Source organism: Erythrolamprus reginae, chromosome 11 (assembly GCF_031021105.1).
Source record: "Erythrolamprus reginae isolate rEryReg1 chromosome 11, rEryReg1.hap1, whole genome shotgun sequence".
Classification (NCBI taxonomy): Eukaryota; Metazoa; Chordata; class Lepidosauria; order Squamata; family Dipsadidae; genus Erythrolamprus; species Erythrolamprus reginae.
In genome coordinates this window covers 19,908,539-19,927,431 of record NC_091960.1, presented here as the reverse complement: position 1 = coordinate 19,927,431, position 18,893 = coordinate 19,908,539, and the positions used below count along the sequence as shown (strand labels likewise).

At 43.2% G+C, this 18,893-nt stretch overlaps 1 protein-coding gene across 1 annotated transcript in view; it reads left to right on the top strand.

Annotated features, from left to right (window-relative positions):
• The window catches only part of LOC139174263 (potassium voltage-gated channel subfamily KQT member 4-like), a 389,569-nt gene that overhangs the window by 313,923 nt on the left and 56,753 nt on the right, over positions 1-18,893 (top strand). Inside the window, exon 9 of the mRNA XM_070764531.1 lies at positions 18,297-18,452. Within this exon, the coding sequence (XP_070620632.1) occupies positions 18,297-18,452 (156 nt within the window). The remainder of the gene's footprint in view (positions 1-18,296; positions 18,453-18,893) is intronic.

Below are 18,893 nucleotides of genomic sequence, written 5' to 3'. Positions count from 1 at the left end.
AAGGAAAGCAGGATTAGGAAATTGGATGCATGTGTGCTTAGTGTTTCTTTGATCCCATTGATCTTCTTTCTAACTGTCTTTTGATTTGGAGATGTTGTTTCCTGCCAGCCAGATAGAGAAGTGCCTATTATCTGGCCTTGGACTCCCTTGCAAGTGGCCATTGTCTTACATGGAGCTCCTTTGATAAATCAGTTCTTATCCAAATCCAATGCTTAAATCCCATCCATCAGGAGAAGGTGGTAGATTACGCATTATTGCAGAACCAATGAGACTGATGCTTAGAAGATCCCTTCCTTTGAACATGTTTGCTGGGTTTTGAATGTTGAGATTCCATGCCCTCTTCATAAGGCGTCATAATTCCATCCACATTTTTCATAATATATGATGTTTCCTCCACTCAAACTGGGCTCCAGGATCTTCTAGATGGTGGAAGCTGCAATGGAGACTAATGGAGAGGTAGGCGGGTCAGAGTTGGATTATTAATGGGAGCGTGATTCTGGGCCTTTGCATACATGTAGGTATGCATGAGGTCACATGCATATACAAGCAAGGTAGAATATTATTGTTGAGCATAATTTGTTCAGTCAAAAAGCTGTCCTCTTGCTCTTACTTTGATCACATTTTCATAGTCCCAAGCAGAAGCCTGTAGCAGCCTTATTTTACTAAATGCAACTCCCATTTTTCTAATGTTTAGTACAGAACAAGGTTTTCAGTTGTCTTCTTCATAGAACAAGACAAAAATACAAAGGAGATGAATTCTGTGGAATCAAGTGACTATCTTCAAAAATCAAAGCAAAACTAAAGACCAAACAGGCAGAAGCAGCACAAAACAACAATAAAAAATGATTATTTGAGGGGGAAAGCTGTGACTTGTACATCCAAAAGCAACTAGCAGAGGGCATACTCAGAAATTTCATTGAGAAGCATCGAGAGGCATCTATGGGAAGTGCTAACATCCATAAAGCGACAGATGTAGTATCACAATGGAATATAATGAGAACATAATGCATGCATATATATAAGGCCGAAATGGTGCCATCCTAGTCTCCCTTAATGTTAAAATTTCAGCAAAAAACCTGTATATACACATACATACATACATACATACATACATACATACATACATATCACATAATAATAATTTATTAGATTTGTATGCCGCCCCTCTCCACAGACTCGGGGCGGCTCACAACAATAATAAGAAACAGTGTAACAATGGGACAAATCTAATAATAAAAAATATATAAAAACCCCAACAATTAAAAACCATACAGCACATACATACCAAACATGAAATATAAAAAGCCTGGGGAAGATGTCTTAGTTCCCCCATGCCTGGCAATACAGGTGGGTCTTGAGTAACTTGCAAAAGACAAGGAGGGTGGAGGCCGTTCTAATCTCCGGGGGGAGTTGGCTTCAGAGGGCTGAGGCCGCCACAGAGAAGGCTCTTCCCCTGGGGCCCGCCAAATGACATTGTTTGGTCGACGGGACCCGGAGAAGGCCAACTCTGTGGCCCCTTATCGGCCGCTGGGATTCGTGTGGTAGAAGGCGGTTCCGGAGGTATTCTGATCCAATGCCATGTAGGGCTTTAAAGGTCATTACCAACACTTTGAATTGTGACCGGAAACTGATTGGCAGCCAGTGCAGACCATGGAGTGTTGTAGAAATGTGGGCGAATCTGGGAAGCCCCACGATAGCTCTCGTTTTTACATGTTTTTGCTGAATTTTTAAAATTAAGGGAGACTAGGATAGCGCTATTTCGGCCTTGTCCTGGCCTCATCAGCTAGCCATACCCTTACTGGGATTTGATCCTGGGGCCTCCTCTAGGCCACCAGATCTGAGCCCTTCAGCTTTGTACCAATCACATTCACCATCATCAGGCTGAAGTTGTAAGCTTCGTGCTGCTGTAAATATAGTTTGTTTGCAACTGCCATTTGTTCCTTATAAATAATGGTGGGGGTGGAGATTTGGTTTGAATGTAGCAAATAAATTGGGTTGCTATGTTTTAATGATTTGATTGGTTGGTGGAATCACATTTAGTTGAAGGATTGACATGGTGATGACTATGATATGTTTTTTTGTTTAGGGCTGGTTTCCAAATTTCTGGTAGGCGGGACATGTCATCACGTTTATTCATGCTGAGGGGGTGTTTTTCTATCTCTATGGCTTCCATGATTATTCTTTTATATACGTGTTCTGTTTTGGAAAGTAATTTAGTTTTTTCAAAGTCAATTTCACGCCCTGTTTTTTTAATGTGCTGGACAAGGGAGGAAGTTTTTTCTTCTTTTTTGACTGCATTTTTATGTTCTGCAATGTGTGCGTTTATTCTTCGATTAGTTAGTCCAATGTATGTAGCTGCACATGTTTTGCAAGGGATTTCATAGATTCCTTGGTTTTCAAGTTGGATTTTATCTTTTGGGTTTCTTAGGAAGTTTGATATTTTTTGGGTTAGTGACAAATGAAGTTTTGATATTATGTTTGTGGAGAATTTTACTAATTTTGTCTGTGGTGCCTTTGATGTAAGGGAGGAGGGTGATGCCATTATCCTGTTCTTGGTCTTAATTTTTGGGGGATGTCTCTTTTTTTATTAGGTTTGTAATTGTTTTTCTTTCGAATCCATTAGAAATTAATACATCTTTGAGTTTGTTCAATTCAGTTTTTAAGTGCTCACGGTCAGCTAGGCATTTGGTTCTGGTGATAAGAGTTTTGGCTACTGTGGTGATCTGTGCAGGGTGGTGGTGGGAGTGTGCATTTAAATAACGGTTGGTGTGGGTTTTCTTTTGGTAGATGGTGTGTCCTAGGGTGCCATTGGGTTTTTTATAGATTAGGACATCCAGAAAGGGAAGTTGATCATTGGCTTCTGTTTCCATAGTGAATTGTAATTTGGGGTGTAGGCTATTGAGATGTGTGAGGAAATTGTCCACTTTTTCTTTTCCATGTGGCCAAATTACAAAAGTGTCATCTACATATCTCAGCCAAAGTTTGGGTTTGTGTTTAGATTTCTCCAATGCATTGTTTTCAAAATGTTCCATGTAGAGGTTAGCGATGACAGGTGAGAGGGGTGATCCCATGGGGGCTCCTTCTATTTGTTTATATCTTTGTTCATTATAGATGAAGTATGTATTTGTCAGACAGTGGTTGGTCAGATCTAAGATATACTTGGGGGGCTTGTATTTGTTTTGGATAGCTATTAAGGCTTCTTTAATAGGTATTTGGGTGAAAAGGGATACGACATCGAAACTCACAAGTAGGTCACCAGGTTGTAGGTTTTGTTTTTTAATTATTTCTATAAAGTGGAATGAATTTTGTACATATGAGGTGATAGTTTCTGTATAGGGCTGAAGATATTTGGCTAAAAATTTGGTGAGATTTTGCAGAGGTGAGCCTATGGAGCTGACTATTGGCCTGAGAGGTATTCCTTCTTTGTGTATTTTTGGAAGGCCATAGAGTTTTGGACATATGGAAGATTTTTCTCTGGGGATGATTCTTTGTTGGATTTCTTCACTGATGGGAGAAGCTTTTATTTTGGATTTGGTGGTTTTTTCTAGGTAGGTGGTAGGATCTGTGTTTAGAAGTTTATAGGCAGGCTTTTGTAGTAGGATGGATAGTTTTTCCTTGTAGTCCTTGTAGTGTTCATCACCACTGTGGAGTTTCCTTTGTCTGCTGGGAGGATGATTATATTGTTGTCTTTCTTCAAATTGATAAGTGCATTTTGTTCTTCTTTTTGTATGTTGCTTCTGGGTGGCTTGCTGGAGCAGAGAATATTGGTGACTTGAAGTCTGATTTTGTTGGCTTCATCTGGGTTGATTTTATTTAGGGTAGCTTCAACTCCACATATGATGTTTTCAATTGGGATGAGTTTGGGGGCTATTGCAAAATTGAATCCTTTTGAAAGGACACTGGTTTCTGCAGTGGTGAGGATCCTGTCTGATATATTATGTACTGTTTTTGTCATAAGTTGTTGTGGAGGGCTGGGTTTCTGCTGTTTTTCTAGTTTGTGGAGTTTCTTGTTATGTGTGTCTGTCTTGTATTGGGTTTCTCTTTCAGCTTTCCAGATTGATATTTGTTTGAATTTGTCCCAGAGTATTGGGTGCATTTTGTTGCTGAGTTTAAGGTGAAGAGAGAGTAGACTTTTGTTGATTTCATCCAGTATGAATCTTTTCTTGTGGAGTTCATTTCTAATTAGGGCTAATTCAGTTCTTTTTAGGATCCTCTCAATGGCTGGGGTTTTTGGGTGGAATTTTAGTTGGAAGTATTTGGGAATTATTCTTTTGTCCCTGCAGTTGCGTAGGAATGTCAGATTTCTACGCAACTGCATATGTTTTGGGAATGTAACAAAGTTCAAAAATTTTGGAAGCAAATACATATGGAAGTGAATAAAATGACGAATGGTAATTGGAAAATAACCAAGGAAGCAGCATTATTGATTAAAAATAGTGAGGTAAAAGGATATGAAGAAATTAAAACTGCAGCGATAGAAAGTGCCCAGGCAACCATAGTGCTTGGGTGGAAAGACAATAATAAATGGACGATAAAAAATTGGTGCAGGTACATGGTGGACCACATTCACTATGAAATTATGGAAATCAGATTACATAATTATAATGAAGAGAAATTTGCAGCAACAATGAGGCGGTGGGAGAAGGTTAAAAATTATATATTAACAATATCAGCAAATGATGCAAAGGTAAGAAATAAAATTCAATCACTTTATAATGAATGAACAATGTAACCCAGAGATGAAGCAAATGAAGGATACAAAATTGAATCTTCCCTGGTGAAGGGAATCTTTATTTTTTTGTTTGGTGATGGTACACTTTTATGTTTTATGCTTTTGCTTTGTTTTCTGTAAAACTTTTTAAAAAATCAATAAAAAGTATATTAAAAAAAAAGAAAAGATAACTATATCTACAGCAGCACGAAGCTTACAACTTCAGCCTGATGATGGTGAATGTGATTTCACTGAAACGTCGCATAGACACTCAAAATATTACACGGGGCAAAACCCGAACTCAGAACAATCTACATACATATACCCATGAAAAACTACGAAAACATATATATATATGCCATTTTATTTAGGGCAAGTATAATTATCAACAGAGGAACATGTAGCATGCATTAGAAAACTTAATGGGTTTTTTTCTGGAAGGCTACCATTTTTGCACTAAGGAGAAAGAATAAATTATGCAAAACCTGCCCCTTTATGATGGTTACTATTGCCTAAATGGAAGCTTCCAAAGATTAACATTTGCCAAACAACAGGGAGAAGACACCCCAACTTCCCCTAGTGGTTTGGCCAGAAAATTGCAACTAGTCTTTATTTCTCTGTCCCTCCTCCATATACAGGATAGTCCAGAGCATCTGGCCATGGTATGGAGACCTATTTTTTTCCCCTTTATGGACAAACCTCTGATCTGGAGTAGTGATGTTCCTGCTAAACAGGCAAAAAGTTGTCAAAATTGGAATCACAATTCCCACCCCGTCCCTGTTAAAAGTGGCATTCCCCAAAGCAGCGTACTAGGACCTACTCAACAACCTCTGCGATCATATCACTAGCCTGTGTTCTTTTCAACACCACAGACAATTCAGCTATTCTCCAAAAAGACCTTGACATTTATTTATTTATTTATTGTTAGAGTTGAAAGGGACCATGAAGGCCATCGAGTTCAACCCCCTGCCCAAGCAGGAACCCAATAGTACACCAGTCAAGTGGCAGTTCAATCTTCTCTTAAAAATGTCCAGAGTGTTGGAGTTCACAACGTCCGCTGGTAGGTTGTTCCATTGGTTGATCGCTCTGACCATCAGGAAGTTCCTCCTTATCTCCATGTTGAATCTCTCCTTGGTCAGCTTCCAGCCGTTGTTCCTCGTCCGGCCCTCTGGTGCCCTGAAGAATAAAGTGATCCCCTCCTCTCTGTGACATCCCCTCGTATACTTGTAGACTGCTATCATGTTCGCTCTGGCCCTCCTTTTCTCTAGCTATCCATGCCCAGTTCCCTCTGTCTCTCTTCGCAAGTCTTGGTTTTCAATCCCTTAATCATCTTGGTTGCTCTTTTTTGCACCTTCTCAAGAGTTTTAATGTCTCTTTTGAAGTGTGGTGAACAGAACTGAATACAATACTCCAGGTGTGATCGGACCAGGGCGTAGTAGAGTGGTATTAAGACTTCCCTGGTCTTGGAGTGTATTCCCCTGTTGATGCATCTTAGGATTGTGTTGGCTTTTTTAGCTGCTGCTGCACATTGTTGGCTCATGTTTAGTTGATTGTCCACCAAGACTCTGAGGTCTCTTTCGCAGTCGCTACTGCTAAGAGGGGTTTCTCCCAAGTTGTATGTGTGTCCAGGGTTTTTTCTGCCTAGGTGAAGGACTTTGGTCTTGTCAATGTTAAACATCATTTTGTTGGTGTGGGCCCACTGTGTTAGTCTGTCTAGGTCTTTCTGTAATTTGAGCCTGTCTTCTAGGGTATTGGCTACCCCCGCCAGCTTGGTGTCGTCTGCGAATTTGATCAGTTGCCCTTCTATTCCCTCGCCCAAGTTGTTGATGAAAATGTTGAAGAGCCTAGAGCCCAGGACTGAACCCTGTGGTACCCCACTGCCTACGTTCTTCCATGTGGATTTGGAACCGCTGAGGACAACTTGTTGGCTGCAGTTGGTCAGCCAGCTATTGATCCATCTGCATGTGTTGAAGTCTACTCCACTTTTTTCTAATTTGTTGATTAGGAGATGGTGGTCGACTTTGTTGAAAGCTTTGCTGAAGTCTAAGTATATGAGGTCCACCATGTTGCACTGGTCTACTGATTTGGTTATGGTGTTGAAAAAGGATATGAGATTGGTTTGGCATGATTTGTTTCTGACAAACCCGTGTTGGCTGTTGGATATTATCTTGTTTGTTTCCAGGTAGTGGCAAAGCTGTTTTTTTATTATTTTCTCCAGTATTTTTCCAGGTATTGAAGTCAGGCTAATAGGTCTGTAGTTGATTGGATCCGTCTTTTTCCCCTTTTTGTGGATAGGAACTACGTCCGCTCGTTTCCAGTCTTCTGGTAGGTCTCCAGTGGCCCAAGATTTTTGTTAGATGAGGAGAAGAGGTTCTGCTATGGTGTCTGCCAGTTCTTTCAGGACTCTGGGGTGGAGTCCGTCAGGTCCCGGTGATTTGTACTCATTAAGCTTCCTCAAGTAGTCCCTAATGGTAGCTTTGTCTGTGTTGAGTTTGGTTCCGGGGCTGTTATTTGCAGTTAGGTTGTAGGTTGGTTGGTTGGTAGTTCCTTTATGTGTGAAGACTGATGTAAAGTAGGTATTGAGCAGCTGTGCTTTGTCTCTGTTGTTGGTGATTTCGTTACCATCTTTGTTTTTTAGTATGGTGACTGTTTCCTTGATTTTTTTCTTGTTGTTTATGTGGTGGAAGAAGCTTTTTTTGTTGTCGTTAATTTTCGTTGCAGGGTGCTGTTCGTGTTGAGCTTTTGCTATTCTTATGTTTTGCTTGCAGGTTCTGGCTGTTTGCTGATATTCCATCTTGATTATGAGTCCTTCTTTCCATTTGTTGTATTTGGCTTTTTTTTCTTTTACATTGTCTGCGAGGTCCTTGTTTAGCCATGCTGGTTTCATTTTAGTTTTTCTGCTTTTCTTTTTTGTGGGGATTGAATTGTTTTGGGCCTTAATGATAGTGTTTTGTAGGGCTTCCCATGCATTCTGTGTGGATTTACTCTTAAGAAATTCCTTCCAGGGTTTATTTTTCAGGTTCGCTCTGAGCTTGTTAAAGTCCGCTTTTCTGAAGTCTGGGACTGTAGTCGAGTTTGGTGTTGTAGTTCGTGATTGCACAATGTTGAATTTTAGGATGGTATGGTCACTCTCACCTAGCGTCCCTTCTCCTTCTATTCCCTCAATCATTTCTTCCCTGTTTGTTAAAATTAGGTCTAGTATTGCAGTCCCTCTGGTTGCTGTTTCCACTTTTTGAGTTAGAAAGTTATTGGCGAGGCTGGTGAGAAAACTCAGACTTTCCACTTGGTGCTGAGTTTGTTTTCCAGTTAATGTCGGGGTAGTTAAAGTCCCCCATTATTATTGTGCTGTGCTTGTTGCATATTGCTGATAGTTGGGTTGTAAAGAGGTTGTCCATTGTATCTGTTTGGTTTGAGGGCCTGTAGTAAACTCCAATTGTAATGTTGTCCTTTTTTTCTTTTATGTTAACCCATATGGTTTCAAGGGGGTTATCTTTGGATTGATATAGCTCAGTGGCGGTGTAGTGGTCTTTTATGTATAGTGCAACTCCACCTCCTTTCTTGTTTGACCTGTTTTTCTTGAAGAGATTGTAGCCATTTATCTGTGTGTTCCAGTCATGTGATTCGTCCCACCATGTTTCTGTAATACCAATTAGATCGTATTGGCCCTCGTGCATTAGTACTTCTAGTTCGTCTTGTTTCTTCCCCAGGCTTCATGCATTAGTGTACAGGCATTTTAGGTGTTTGTGTCTGATTCTGGGTGGACATTTTTTATCCTCTGAAATGTTAGTGGGCTTAATTTGCACCCCTTTCTTATTTAGTCCGTTGTTCAGTTGCTTACTTTGGTCACCCGCCCCTCTCAAATCTAGTTTAAAGCCCTCCTGATAAGTTGGGCTACTCGGTTTCCAAGGAGGTTCTTTCCAACTCTGGTAAGGTGTAGTCCATTTGTTGCTAGGAGCCCTTCTTGAAGGTATTGTAGACCGTGGTCAAGGAACTCAAAGTTGTTTTGGCGACACCATCTCTTTAGCCAGTGGTTTATTTGTGGGATTTTGCGTTCTCTGTCAGGAGGCTGTCCTCTTGTGGGTAGAATAGAGGAGAAGACAACCTGTGCCCCTATCTTTTTGACTGTATTGCCCAAGTGGTCGTAGTCTTTCGTGATTTGATTCATGTCTTTCCTTGTGTCGTTTGTTCCTGCATGGATCACTAGTAGAGGGTAGTAGTCAATGGGTTTTAGGATTTTAGTGAGGTTTAGCGCTATGTCCGAGATTTTGGCTCCAGGGAGGCAGCTCACCTCTCTGGATTGATTGTCTGGTCTGCAGATGGCAGGTTCAGTTCCCCTGAGAATTGAGTCACCAATTACCACCACTCTCCTTTTCTTTTTAGTTCGGTTGGGGAGAGGGGGGCTAGCTTTCGTGATGACTGTGTTTGATGGTGTTGTATTGTTGTTCTTGGTTCTTGGTGGCTCCTTGTCAGGTGTTTGTTGATCTTCTTGTGCCAGGAGTACTGCATATTTGTTACTTGTAGGCACTGGGGTTGGAGGGAGGTGGGTTGGAGTTGGTGGGAGTTTGGGGATGGTTTGTTTTTTTCTTAGGGTGATATGTGTCCAGTCATTTTCAACCTCGGGGGGATTGGTTCTGATGTGCTCTTCTGTGGTGTTGGATGTGTTGGGAGTATATTGGTCTTTCTTGTTTTGATGTTGGTGCTGCAGGGTTTTGAGGTTTCTCTCTAGGTTTTCTATTTTTTCCTCAAGTAATTGGATTACTTTACACTTATAGCAAGTGACGTTTTGGAAGTTTGAGGGTAGGAGTGTATACATGGAGCACAGTGTGCAACTCACTAGGAAGTCAGCTCTTTCATCTTTTTTGTGCGTGGTGGGTTTGTCTTCCATGTGGGTAGTAGGAGTGTCTTCTCTCTGAGTGCGTGATTTATTCTTCATGGTAGGAGGCTGGTAGTGGAGTAGTTGATGAGTGCTGCTGATGAGTGCTGTTTTTGTATTTAGTTGTGTTTTGGTTGGTCTTGTTTTTGCTGATTTATTAGTTGATTATGCTTTGATTAAGCGTAAGGCTCTGGGGAAGCTCCTGCGGCAGCTAGATGCCGGGTGTGATGCCAGGACTCAAGGAGGGCTCCATGCGTCTTCCGCTGTTGTCGGGGGTTCCGTAGAAGCTCCCGTGTCAGCTGGGCACCGGGTTTGATGCCAGGGGCTCGAGGAGGGCTCCGGACTGAGTTAGAGTCCTCTGCTGTTGTCGGGGGATCTGGAGAGGCTCCCGCGTCGGTAGAGTGCCGGGTGTGATGCCGGGGGCTCAAGGAGGGCTCCAAAAATCTTGCCCCAAATCTCTCCAAAAATCACTCCCCCCCAAAGCTTCCTATTTAGCTCCAAGTCTCTCCAAAAATTGCTTCCCCCAAAGCTTCCTATCTAGCCCCAAATCTCTCCAAAAACCGCTGCCCCAAAAGCTTCCTATCTAGCCCCAAATCTCTCCAAAAATCGCTGCCCCAAAATCTTCCTATCTAGCCCCAAATCTCTCCAAAAATCGCTCCCCCCAAAACTTCCTATCTAGCCCCAAATCTCTCCAAAAATGTCTCTGATTGATCTAACACCTGGCAACTTCAAATATCAACCAACAAATGCTCTGTCCTCCACATTGGCAAAAAGAATCCGGCCCTCAAATATAAACTGAATAAATAAAATCTCACAGACAACCCCCACTTGGTAAAAGACCTTGGTATACTAATATCTAATGACTCAAGTGCCAAAGCCCACTGCAACAATATCACCAAAAAGGCTTCAAGAGTTATTAACCTGATCCTACGTAGCTTCTACTCCGGCAATCTCACTCAATGTACCAGAGCTTATAAGACTTTCACCAGACCTATCCTCGAATACAGCTCATCTGTCTGGAACCCATACCACATCTTGGACATGAAACTAGACTTACAATCTTGGGTCTAGAAAGTTTAGAACTACGACACCTTAAACATGATCTAAGTATTGCCCACAAGATCATACGCTGCAACGTCCTGCCTGTCAACGACTACTTTAGCTTCAACCACAACAACACAAGAGCACGTAACAACTACAAACTTAATATTAACCGTTCCAAACTGGACTGTAAAAAATATGATTTTAGCAATCAAGTTGTCAAAGTGTGGAACTCACTACCGGACTCCATAGTAGCAACCCAACCCTCAACATTTTTTCCTTAGACTATCCACGATTGACCTCTCCAGATTTCTAAGAGGTCAGTAAGGGGTGTGCATGTGTACCAGGGTGCCTTCTATCCCTGACCAATTGTCTCTCTTATATCTCATATTTCTTTTCTTCCACTCATATATCTCTTCCTCTGTCCTCCATTGATGTATTGCATTTTATTCTTATAACTTCACTCCTGTCCTTCCTTCCTTCCTTCCTTCCTTCCTTCCTTCCTTCCTTTCTTTCTTTCCTTTCTTTGATATATATTCTACATGGTTAATCTCATCAACCTTCATTATGTATTGGACAAAATAAATAAATAAAATACAATGTTTTAATGATGAACTATGGTCTCCACCCCAGTTTCACTGGTCCAAACGGAAGGTCTTATGAATGGAAGGTTCTTTGTGCCCTAGATAGGTAAGATTATTATTAGAGTTGGAAGGGACCTTGTAAGTCATTTAGTCCAACCGCCCATTCAAGCAGGAGTCCCTACACTATTTCAGACAAATGGCAGTCCAATCTCCCTTTGAAAAGTGTTGGAGCTCTCACAACCTCTGCAGGCAAGCTGTTCCAAAGGTCTCACTGTCAGAAAGTTTCTCTTTATTTCCAGGTTGCATCTACTCCTTGATCAGCTTTCTCTGTAGATAAACATCATTGTGAAAGAGGAAGACCCTCCTAGCATTTGTTTCAAATTGCTTACATTTGGCTCAATGATGCAGATAATTTTAGACTTTGACAGTAATGTGTAAGTCAAACTAGCAACTTAGCACCAATATCACCTACCTTATAAGCAAAGATCCACCAGTTATGATTCCTAAATCATTTTTGGCTATACTCTTTGACTCTGACTCCTAAATTCAGATTCTACATAACCTAGAGTCAGATATGGAGATCTTAGCCCTCTTGTTGCTATTGAGTATAGTGAATCTAGTGAATCTAGAATTGTATCAATAGAAGAGAACATTTGTAGCTCAAGACTGAACTGTAGGGTCCTTGGTGCTCTCTGACATAGGACAAATAGGCAGAAGACTAACAGAATGTATCCATGTTAATGTATGTGCAGAGTAATCATTGTTTACCAAGATTGTGCACACACAGAAAAGTTTAGATTGAGATAAGTTATGAATAACTACTCAGCCACACACAGATATACTGTATGAACTTGAATTAAAGTTTTCTTTGAGAAATAACATATTCAGATAAACAGTCTAAAATCATACACATAATAGTCAGAATAATAATCCAAATATTATTAAGTACAAAGTCTTTCTTACTAGTTTATTTATTTATTTGAGTTGAAAGGGACCTTGAAGGTCATCAAGTCCAACCCCTTGCTTAAGCAGGAAATCCTACAGCACCCCAGCCACAGTCCAATCTCCTCTTGAAAATATCCAAAGTTGGGGAGTTCACAACCTCCGCTGGCAGGCCGTTCCACTGGTTGATCGCTCAGGAAGTTCTTCCTTATTTCTAGGTTGAATCTCTCCTTGGTCAGCTTCCAACCATTGTTCCTCATCTGGCCCTCTGGTGCCCTGGAAAACAGTGTGACACCCTCCTCTCTGTGGCAACCACTCAACTACCTGTAGACTACTACCATGTCCCCACTGCCCCTTCTTTTCTCTATGCTATCCATGCCCAGTTCCAGCAACCTCTCTTCATAAGTCTTGGTTTCTAGTCCCCTAATCATTTTGGTTGCTCTTTTCTGCACCTTCTCCAGTGTTTCTATGTCTCTTTTGAAGTGTGTTGACCAGAACTGAATGCAGTACTCCAAATGTGGTCTGACCAAGGCATTATAGAGTGGTATTAATATCTCTCTGGTCTTGGAGTGTATCCCCCTGTTGATACAGTTTAGGATTGCATTGGCCCTTTTAGCCGCTCCTGAACATTGCTGGATCATATTTAGTTGATTATCCACCAAGACTCTGAGATCCCTTTCACAGTCACTACTGCTAAGTAGGGTTCCTCCCAGACTGTATGGGTGTCTAGGATTTTTTTTAACCTAGGTGAACGACTTTACTCTTCTCGACGTTGAACATAATTTTGTTAGTTTGGGCCCACAGCATTAATCTATCTAGGTCTTTCTGTATTTTGAGCCTATCCTCTAGTTGTCTTTGTAATAATCAGTAAACAAAGATATCAAGCCTAAACACATTTTAACTATGCTATATAACTACAATACAGAGAGATTGAAGAGAAATGCAGAGCATATATATAGTGAGTAGCCATTTACAGTGAGTACCCAGACAAAGAGAAATAAAGAGAAACTCCAGAGAAATAAGTTATAAATTCTAGCTCCTCCCAATATATTGCCAACCCAGCAGTTATGGACAGAATCCTAACAATCCAGAAACACCAACTAGCAGTCAGATGACACCATTAATTGCACAACACATGGACAGATGTTACCATAATTTCAACAGGGAAACTGAGCATACAAAACCAAGCTAAGCCCAAAAATGCAAGATAATTTCTGGAAACCTGGTACAGATTAGACATCAACAGGCACATTGAGACCAATCACTCAAAAAGACAATTAAAAAATGCTGAAAAGGAAGCAAAAGAACAACAACAACAACAACAAAAACCTCTTGGCGGCAATCAACACACAGATAAGCAGATACTAACACCAAGATTGGTGTTAGACCAACAATGGAGAAGTAAACAATATGCCAATCAAGAAAATACCAGCTCAAACAAATAGTCAAACAAGAAACAACAGCTTATTCAAGGAACCATCAAGAATATACCAACACTGACAGGGCAAGTCACATGCATATAAAGAGAGAGCAAATCCCACTGCCTTCTAGCACTGATAGTGTTACCTAGTTGGTGAATTGAATTGAATTGAATTGAATTGAACTTTATTGGCCAAGTGTGATTGGACACACAAGGAATTTGTCTTGGTGCTTATGCTCTCAGCGTACATAAAAGAAAAAAATGAAATGAAACACTTGCAAGAAAGCAACCAAGTTTGGAGAGTACCAAGGGGTCCACAATCTAGAGTTGGTAGAACAATCTGGCACTCCATCTTTTATTTGAAGTCTTCCAATGAGGAAGAATTGACAGTTCTTCTAAGTCTGTGATGGAGAACCTATGGTACGCATACCACACATTGCACACAGAGCCGTATCAGAGGGCATGTGAGATGTTGCTCTATATCAGCTCCAGTGCACATGCTCCTGCTGGCCAGCTGATTTTTGGCCTTGGGAAAGGCTGTTTTGCCCTCTGGATGCTTCAGGGAACCCTTCCGAGTGCAAAAAACAATACAAGGGACAAACCGGAAGTCCATTTTTCTGAATCTTTTCACTGTCCTAGGATTCAGTGAGACCTGTGTGCATGCATATGTGCAGGGGAAGCCAGGGGAGTGTGCATGCTTGGGGGGGGAGGGAAGGAGCATGGGCATGTACATACAAGCTAACCGCCCCCCCCTTTTGGCACGTGAATAAAAGAAGGTTCACCATCACTGTTCTAAGTGATTAGTTCCATATCAAATTGCTGTTATTTTCCAAACCAAAGTCCAATATGGAAGTCTGGCCAATACTAGCTTTTCATCCTTTTTGTCTTGCTTCTTCCTTTTGCAAACCTTTTGGACTAATTTCAATTGCCATGTACAGTGGAACCTCGGTTAATGACCATAATCCATTCTGGAAAGTTGGTCATTACTCGAAATGTTCAGTATCCAAAACAATTTTCCCCATAAGAAATAAAGGAACTAGATTTAATTGGTTCCCAGCCTCTGTTGACTCACTATTTCCCTTATTTCTTATGGGGAAAATTGATCCCTTGTTTATCATGGGTGTTCCGTTCCAGGACCCGACCTCCCACTCATTGACCCTCACTCCCCCGCTCTCCTTACCTCTTTACTTCTTGTCTCTCTGCCTTCATCTCCTCGCCAGGGGAACAGCAAAGCATTGCTTTGGCTATGACGAGGCAGACACTGAGTTAGCTGGTCCCAGTGGCGGCGACGGCAGTACCTTCTCTTTGAGGACAGTGGCAGTGGCGGCAATTGCTGAGACACCTCCAGTGACTTCTCTTCGAGGACAGTGGTGGTGGTGGTGGCAGGGGCCTGGGGCATGGACCTGACATTCTCGGCACTGCTGCTCCTTGAAGGGAAGCAGCCGGAACAGCCTCAGCAGTTGCCGCTGCTGCCGCCACTGCCAGGACCAGCTAACTCAGCTTCCCTTTTGAGGAGCAGCAGCACAGGGAACATCACGTCCATGCCCCAGGCCCCTGCCGCCGCCACTATCATCGAAAAGAAGCCACCAGAGCCACCTCAGCAGTTGTCGCCGCCGCAACCGCCACTGTCCTCAAAGAGAAGCCGCCACCCCCTCCGCTGCTGGAACCAGCTAACTCAGCGCCTGCCTTGTCATAGCCATAGCAATGCTTTGCTGCTCCCCTGGAGAGGAGACAAAGGCAGAGAGACAAGAAGTAAAGAGGTAAGGAGAGGGGGGAGTGAGGGACAATGGGTGTAACATTTCGAATAACAACCGAATTTTTGTTTGGTATCCAGTGCAAATTTTTAACAAAATTTTTGGTTGTTATCCGAAATGTTCACTATCCAAGGCGATCGCTAACCGAGGTTCCACTGTATATTTATTGTATGCTTGTCTGCCTTTGGGAGACATATACACAGGGATGGGCTATAAGCAAGAATGGTGGGAATGCCGTTCCGGTGGTGGCAATGTAGGTTTGCTCCATTGCTACCGGGCATGCATGCGTCATGCACGCCGAACCAATGAGTGGGGGTAGTGGCGGTGAGCAGTGGGGGTTGTGAGGCGAGTGCTGAGAGGCAAGCGGCAGGGGTAGTGAGACAAGCAGCAGAGGCAGTAAGGCTAGTGACAACGAGGTGAGCGGCAGGGGCAGCAAGGTAAGCGGCAGAGGCAGCGAGACAAGCGGTGGGGAGAACAAGGTGAGTGGTGGTGAGGTGAACAGCAGGGGCAGTGAGGTGAGCAGTGATGAGGTGAGCGGCAGGGGAAGTGAGGCAAGTGGCAGGGGCAGCAAGGAGAGCACCGGCGAGGCAAGCAGCGGGAGTGGCGAGGTGAGCAGCAGAAGCAGCGAGGCAAGCAGTGGGGGCGGTGAGGTGAGGGGTGAGGACAGTGGGGGCAGTGGCAGCGGTCACCTACCTTATTTTGGCCAATTTCCAGACCTTTTTAAATAATCCAGAAATCCTGCACTGGGTACGCACACACATGCACACGTGCTCCCAGCCCATTCCGGTAGCGCCAGGAATGGTGGCCCGCCCCGGCATATATGGAATAAGTTTCATAGCCATCCTGAATTCAATAATGATTATTACTGAACACTATCAAATGAATAGCCCAACAGTATGAAATGTGTACTGTTTAGTATTGAAGATTGAATGTCTCAATTAATGATAAGATTCATTGATTGGTACTGTTGCCTTCAATAGTTGTGAATCAAATGTTCTACAGATCTGAAGAATGTCTGATTTGCAGCTTAGATTATACTTAGAGAAAAATTATGATAACTCATGACAACATATTCACCTGCCCTCCCAAATTTGGAACTTGTGCTCATAAATTGATACAGTAGAACCCCGACTTACGAGACTAATTGGTTCCGGAAGGAGGCTCGTAAGTCAGAACGCTCGTATGACGAAACATTGTTTCCCATAGGAAACAATGTAAAGTCAATTAACCCGTGCAACAACAAAAAAACCCGCGGAAGTTAGCGTTCAGAGACAGCTGCGAAGCGGCGCGCGTGTTTTAGAACGTCAGAGCCGGCCTGGGGGGGTCGGGGGCTTCCCCCCGAGCCCCCTAGGCCGGCTCTGACGTTTTAAAACACGCGCGCCACTTCGCAGCTGTCTTCTGAAGCCGGAACACTAACTTCCGCGTTCGGTTTCAGAAGACAGCTGCGAAGCGGCGCACGTGTTTTAAAACGTCAGAGCCGGCCTGGGGGGGTCGGGGGCTTCCCCCCGAGCCCCCTAGGCCGGCTCTGACGTTTTAAAACACGCACGCCACTTCGCAGCTGTCTTCTGAAGCCGGAACGCTAACTTCCACGTTCGGTTTCAGAAGACAGCTGCGAAGCGGCGCAGGTGTTTTAAAACGTCAGAGCTGGCCTGGGGGGGTTGGGGGCTTCCCCCCGAGCCCCCTAGGCCGGCTCTGACGTTTTAAAACACGCGCGCCACTTCGCAGCTGTCTTCTGAAGCCGGAACGCTAACTTCCACGTTCGGTTTCAGAAGACAGCTGCGAAGTGGCGCACTTGTTTTAAAACGTCAGAGCCGGCCTGGGGGGGTTGGGGGCTTCCCCCCGAGCCCCCTAGGCCGGCTCTGACGTTTTAAAACACGCGCGCCACTTCGCAGCTGTCTTCTGAAGCCGGAACGCTAACTTCCGCGTTCGGTTTCAGAAGACAGCTGCAAAGTGGCGCGCGTGTTTTAAAACGTCAGAGCCGGCCTGGGGGGTTCGGGGGGAAACCCCCGACCCCCCCAGGCCGGCTCTGACGTTTTAAAACACGCGCGCTACTTTGCAGCTGTCTTCTGAAACCGAACGCGGAAGTTAGCGTTCCGGCTTCAGGAGACAGCTGCGAAGTGGCGCGCGTGTTTTAAAAGGTTGCAGCCGGCCTGGGGGGCTTGCCAGCACCCCCCCCAGCACCCCAGGCCGGCTGCAACCTTTTAAAACACGCGGGATACGAGCGCCAAGGAGCTGTCTCCTGAAGCCGAGACAGCTCCTTGGCGCTCGTATCCCGAATGTGAGCTCGGGAGGCGAACAAAAATGTCGCTCCCCTCCCAGCTCTTATCTCGAGTAGCTCGTAAGTAGAGCTGCTCGTATGTCGAGGTTCCACTGTATGAGCACATGCTAATTTATGAGCACAATCTAGTTAATAAATTACCAGATTATTTACAAATGTGGGTTCATTTGCTAAGCTTAGACAGTTTGATCATTCACTTTTGTGGCTTAGTGCATTTTATGAATATAAGCCATTTGGCTCATCTAGAATTCCACATATTCCACAAACTTGGAAATGGATTAAATTCTAAATTATATTTGGAGTTAGATTAAACATGTGTGAACAAAGGCCAGTGTAACTTATCAGGCATGCATCCTAATTCTATAAGCAGTACCAATCAATTTAGTCTATCCAGATAAGTCAATCAAGAAAATAAAACAATTAGGTGATTCCTATTCATTTCTCCTATGGAGAAAAACAAGTTTCTCCATAAATAATTTATGGGCAGTGGTCCACAAATGTATTTGTTTTAATTTTGTTAAATTTCTGCTAGATTTTTCATTGCTTCTCCTCCCCCCACCTTAATCTTCTTCTATTTTCAAGACTTTCCTTGACATTCTACTTTTTTGCTTTCTTGCTTGCTTTCCCCCCCTCCTTTCTCTCCCATTTGAAAACTTTTAATTTCTCCATATTTTTATTTGAACCCAACCCTAGAGAACTGGTCCCTATGTTTGAAAACTTGCACCGAGCTCGCAACGGAGAGCTTAGGATCTCTCAGGTGAGGAAATTTCCTGATGGAGCTCCACCGTCGTATCACTTCTTCACCTCTGGCCTGAAAGCCTCTACTCCTCCTTTTTGCGCAGGAGAAAGGTAGGGTTGATGCCAATTCCTTGCACGTTTTCGTGCCCCTGGTGTGTTTCATGCCCGTCTCTCTCTCTCTCTTTTTCTCTGGTATGTGGACTTTGTCTTGTGCTGCTGCTCCCTCCTGGTTTTATTCCTTTGTTTGTTTCTACGTGTGGTACAAGTTGAGTTGACTTCCTTTGGGTTCCTCCTTGGCCCTTGAAAGAAAGACACAACCATGCACAATTCTTTATCTTCCTCTTCTGGATGGACCTCATCACCTCACCCCGGGATCATTTTCATAGTTGCATTTTCAAGGGAAAAATTTAGGTGGTGCCGCTAAAATGATTAACCCAACACACACAACATCATGGCTAACCCAAATCTCATTTTCTAGCAGGACTTGTGACAAAAACATTTTCAGCACCAGTTTCTTTCCAGAAAGAGGGTCAGTATGGTTGGATCTGGATG